The following is a 5,373-nucleotide window of genomic DNA, read 5'->3' as shown; positions in this document are numbered from 1 at the left end:
CCCCCCAGCCCCCCTCCAAGTATTTAATTTCTGTAAAATTGAACTCTATACTTCTCAGCTCTCCAAGACCGGTGAATTCATGCAACTCAACAGAATATCACATTTCACAAAAATCTGAACAAGTAGCAGTTTGTTGAGATTGAATTTTTTGTTTTGTTTCCAGTTACGGAAGAATACTCTTTCATCATATGCCTATATAATTTCTTTTCTTACCCTATCATGAATATGCAGGGTATGCAGATCAAAGCTTTGTTTATCAGCTGGTTATATGAAAGATGAAAACTGTAATATTCCCGTGATCCCAAACGGGCATTCAATAAAGCAAAAGATGAGCTCCCCTCAAAAAAAAAAAAAAAAGAGAAAGAAAAAGTATGATTTTTTCAAGGGCACCTATTAAAAGGACAACAATACTAATAAAAAAAATTGTATTTACTTAGAAGCATTCAGAATGTTAACAAAACAGCTGCAACTTTTTTTTTTTTTTTTCCTTTTTGCAATTACAGAGTGGTATTCATTTAACAGAACAACAATTATTTGTATGATGCATCAGAGACAACTGAAGATGAGAAATGAACTACATCCCCAAATATAACTAATTTGTGCTGTGCACCAACAAGAACCTGCTTTAAAACTCCCATGCCAATTTACAACCCCCACACTGTACCAGGCAAGGTTAGTGGCCATTGAAATACCACTAAGGACAGGGCTATCTAAAGACACATTCGGTAGTGTGTTAACTATACAAAAAAAGAGACACTGTACAGTTTAAAAACAAATCTTACACAGCCTTACATTTCAATTTTTTTTTCTTTAAAAGGAGTGAGTTGTGTACAGGGGGGTTAAATGCTTTATAGACAAGAAAGAAATTGCTCTAAAAGAGACTTATTCATCATCATCATCATCTTCATCCTCTTCCTCTTCCTCCTCTTCATCATCTTCATCCTCTTCATCTTCATCCTCGTCTTCTTCCTCTTCCTTCTTTTTCTTGCTCTTCTCAGCCTTGGCAACTACTTTTTTGCCTGCATCAACCTTCCCTTTGGCCCGGTATGCAGCAATATCCTTGGAGGAGAAAAGCAGGAACAACTTCTCAGAGAGTTAACCAGCCAAGAGCTCTGAGCAACTTCCCAATGGTACTTGTGAAACCAGAGCCACCCAGGCATCTGCCCCTTCTCCACATCCGCTGGGGTAGAACCAGGAGCTGTAGCTTCAGTTACAAGGTGAACTGAGACCCAGTGCCAAAGAAAGGGGAACCCCCTGACACAGAAACTGGTGGATACTCGTGTGCTGGAACATGCTGCTTATGGCTGCTGAGGAACCTCCACTCTTAGGCTTTTGGGAATAGGTTGGAAAAGCTGCTGCCTCAGATGGCAAAGCCACAGCTAAGCCCACTATCCCATAAGGAAACGAAGTAGGTAGACCTCTTAAGGTCCCTCTCTAGCCCTACCTTCTCTGATGCCTAAAGAAAAGCCCAGGAAAATCCTGGTTTGAGACACAAAACTGCAGTGAGCCACCCAAAACACATGAGAATGACATAGCCTAATATTTGCACTGTTATGCCTCAGTGAAGAGCAATTATACAGAACTCTGCCTAACTGAAGTTTACAAAATAAAAGGTATAAGAACTTGATTAAAGGGTAGACAGTGCCACCTTCTGCATGCAGTAAATTTATTCTAGTCGTTTATAACACACAAAATTCAGTTCCTGTTATAGGGAAGTCAAAACTGTACCTGGAAGATCAAGTCAGAAAAACAGCTAAGACTTCCCAACCTTGTGCCAAAATAATAAAAACAATTATGCAGCAGAATTGCTCTGCAAGACTTACACCTACCAGCTACAGACAGACATCAATACTTTTACACAGAGGGTCCAAATCTTCAAATATTCCTCACCCAGTAACCATTACACCACTAATCTTCTTACAGTTCCCTCAGACTCCCTGAAAGCTGAGCATGAAATTTTTAGAAGATAGGATATCCACTGAGTCAAAGGCCAAGTTTCGCTGAAACACTGAGATTACCGCATAAAAAATAAAGACAATACTAGTGAAGATTAAAGTATCTGGGACTAAAGATTAGTAATTTTACCATTTAAAAAGTCTCTTGTGAGTTGCCTTGGCTGCATGTACAAACAATGAGTGTACTAAAGAGTTTAAGTTGCACAGGAAGGACAGTATGGGAAAGTTTCTAGACCTGCAGTTCCCCTCCAGCCCATAAACAGAAGGAGCCACCTTGTTCACTACAATGCCACAATTTCACAGTGATTTTGTTTGCCAGCAGAAGAAACACCCAGAGGAAGGTCACAGCACACAAATGGATGGTACACGTTTGCTGTAGGTGGTTGCTGACCCGTTGTAAAGCACCATCAAGAGAAGCTAACATGCATCCCTTTCTCCCTTACTTTCCTCATATTGGGATGGGAAATAAAAACACAGGTAGCACTACCCTGTGTGCACAACACAATTCTTCAATTATGATGGTGTGATTTAGCTTTAATTATTCAAGAAATTGTAAGATATGCTGCTTCATACATATTATTACTTATGTTAACTCCTAGAAAGGAGACGGACACCAAACAGGTACAGGAACGTGTCTAAAACGAGCATCTCATTAGTGTTCTGACACTATCCCAAGAAAAAATTTTAAAAAGCATCCATGTGTATCATTCTAATGCTCAGGGGCGCTCATCAATACCTCCAAAATTATGGAGAAACAATTTATTCTTTGCTGGCATTACTTAATGCTACCAACTCAGCTCAAGATACTGCTGTGACCTATTGTTTTAATAACAAATACAGACACCATGGTATCTACTAAACTATCACTGATGGTCCTGAATTAGAGAGGAATGCAAACAGTTCAACACAAAGGACTGCAACTCAGTGTTACAGTAATAAACCATATGCCCCTTTATGTGATATTGTCCAAAAAATATAATGAAATCAGCGTTCAGCATATTATAATTTGCAAATCAGGTATCAGAGCACACGAGAAGGGAAAAAAACTTCTACATTGAGGCTTCACCGCCCCAAACCATCTCCATAAATGTCAGTGTTACCTTTTCATACTTCTCCTTCAGCTTAGCAGCCTTTTTTTCATAAGGCTGTTTATCATCTGCAGCGGTGTTGTTCCACATCTCTCCCAGTTTCTTTGCGACATCCCCAATAGACAGACCAGGATGTTCTCCTTTGATTTTTGGACGAAACTCAGAGCAAAACAAGAAAAAAGCCGAACTACAGAGGGAAAAAAAGAGATGAGATTATTTTAATTTTAGACTTTAGTGTAACAGAAAATTTTGTGACCTTTTTTTACTGTTTCTTAAGGGCATTTTGGAAAAGCACCTGAAAGTGAGAGAAACATTAATTACAATGGAAGGTATGAGAACTGAATAAACTAGTTTGAAAACTTAACACGTTCCTCTTAAATAATGCCGCACATCTGGTCCCATTTTTGTCAGGACTCTCAGGAGGACAAATTTTATATACCATATGTGGAGAAAATAATAAAAAAGAGAATGAGGGAATGATATGTTACGTCAGAACTGTTGAAGGCAGAGAAGCTGCAGTATTTGTTATGAAAATTAGGATTTCCAGATGACAGCATCAGCCCAAATATGAATATTCACTGGTAGAGGAACTTCCCTGTTCCTTTCAGCATTAGTTCCATTGAAAACACACACAAAAAGGTACTGCTGCAAAGTACTACTGCCTAGTACCAGCTGAACCTGAAGTCAACAGTCTTTACGTAGTGGCTGAAGTTTTAATTGTCCAAGCTGTTTTTTTGTGCAAGATCATCCCTCTAACCTGTCTGTGCAGAAGCCTCTTAATTTTAAATGGACTGCCAATCAAAAACTCTGCTCAGGCCAACAGGTTGGGAGAGCAGGGCCTGAAATATTTTAGCGCCATCTGACATGAGAATTATCCTCTTAAGAGAAACTGGAAAAATCAGTCAGAACTGCATGTTGCCAACTTTTGCATCCACTTTTAAAGGCTGACATTACTCCAACTTAGATAAAGAGGGCCAGCATGAAACCACAAACCTGTAATTTGTAACTAAAATTTCAACCTATTTTTACGCCACTGGTCAGGAAAATCAGAGTCTTACATTTCTGAAGCTCAAAAACCTGGATAAAATTATTTTTATCATTTTAGAGATACACTCCACTGCAATGGTCCCAAACAAGATTCATTAACTAGAAATCTACTTACGGAGGCCTCTTCGGTGCATTTGGATCCTTGAATTTCTTTTTCGTTTCCCCCTTAGGTGGTACGTAGTTTTTCATTTCTTTTTCATAACGAAGCTTGTCAGCCTTTGCCATATCTTCAAACTTCCCTTTCTCCTTGGAAGACATAGTCTGGAAGGCAATTAGAATCACAGAGTATCTCAAGTTGGAAGCGACTCATAAGGATCAAAGCTGTATTTTAAGATTCAAAAGCATATCTGAGTCCATTCCAAAAATTTCAGCTGGGGGAGCTAAAGGTAAGGCAAGAACAACTGATAGTTACCACTAACCTGACAATTGCACTTCATGCTTATCTAAAACCTGAACTTTTACGGAAACAATTTACAAGCTCAAACAGTATTTCACACCAAGTAGTCATTTAAGGTTTTGTGGGGTTTTTTTAAGCAGTTATTCCTACCTTCCATCGTTCTGAGCATTTTTTTGAGAACTCTGAAAAGTTCACTGATGCATCTGGATGCTTCTTCTTGTGCTCCTCCCGGCAGGTTTGCACAAAGAAGGCATATGAAGACATTTTACCTCTCGGCTTCTTAGGATCGCCTTTGCCCATTTTTGACGATTTTCTGTAACAAAGCAAAAAAAGACATCTTTAAAACTTTACTTTTTACAAACCAATGCGGAAAGTAAGCCAGGAGGAAGGATCATGCCAAACAAGACCTGTCAGAGCAGTATTCCGAAATCATACAAGAGGAAGAAATCTCTCTGGAAACTTTACTGAAGATTTGAGGTGACCTGGACGCGAGCAACCTGAAATCTCAAAGGGCCTTCAAAATGTGCAGTTCTGGTCTCCTGCAAACAAAAATGTTCCTTCCAAGCAATCTGAAAGCAAATACTAGCGTCAGTGCAGCGGAAACTGCACTCCCTGATCACTGCTACTCTATCAAGCCTATGCTTAGAAGGAATAAATTATATTGAAAGAAGAAGGGAAAAAGTACCTGAATATCCCGTCCCAGCTGGCTTCATGGGTTATTATTTTTTTTTTCCTAAAGCTCATATTTCTATCCCCTTCCCCTGTAGGCCTTGGGTACTCATTTGCAAAAGATACAATTTTTTTAATTATTATTTTTGTGGGCCGTGTATTACCACTCTCCTTTAGGTGTACTGCAAAAAAACACTCTCCCTTTGTACGTATACCT

At 39.1% G+C, this 5,373-nt stretch overlaps 1 protein-coding gene across 1 annotated transcript; it reads right to left on the bottom strand.

Moving 5' to 3' along the window:
* Positions 1-410: 410 nt before the first annotated feature.
* HMGB1 (high mobility group box 1) lies at positions 411-4,798 on the bottom strand. The gene is made up of 4 exons (XM_010176380.1): positions 4,638-4,798; positions 4,206-4,351; positions 3,056-3,230; positions 411-1,059 (listed from the first exon to the last, which is right to left on the bottom strand). Exons 1-4 carry the CDS (start codon positions 4,785-4,787, stop codon positions 883-885), a joined length of 648 nt encoding a protein of 215 aa, XP_010174682.1. The 5' UTR covers positions 4,788-4,798; the 3' UTR covers positions 411-882.
* Between the last annotated feature and the right edge of the window lie 575 nt (positions 4,799-5,373).

Source organism: Antrostomus carolinensis, unplaced genomic scaffold (genome assembly GCF_000700745.2).
Source record: "Antrostomus carolinensis isolate BGI_N321 unplaced genomic scaffold, ASM70074v2 scaffold29129, whole genome shotgun sequence".
Lineage (NCBI taxonomy): Eukaryota > Metazoa > Chordata > Aves > Caprimulgiformes > Caprimulgidae > Antrostomus > Antrostomus carolinensis.
The sequence above is the reverse complement of the archived record's forward strand: the minus strand, read 5'-3'. Positions and strand labels throughout refer to the sequence as shown.

Excerpts from the sequence above, each read along its gene's own strand:
- HMGB1 (XM_010176380.1), bottom strand. The coding sequence starts at position 4,787 with ATGGGCAAAGGCGATCCTAAGAAGCCGAGAGGTAAAATGTCTTCATAT. Across the intron at positions 4,352-4,637 it reads AATGCTCAGAACGATGGAAG|ACTATGTCTTCCAAGGAGAA; the intron begins GTAGGAATAACT and ends ATTGCCTTCCAG. Across the intron at positions 1,060-3,055 it reads TGAAGGAGAAGTATGAAAAG|GATATTGCTGCATACCGGGC; the intron begins GTAACACTGACA and ends TTCTCCTCCAAG.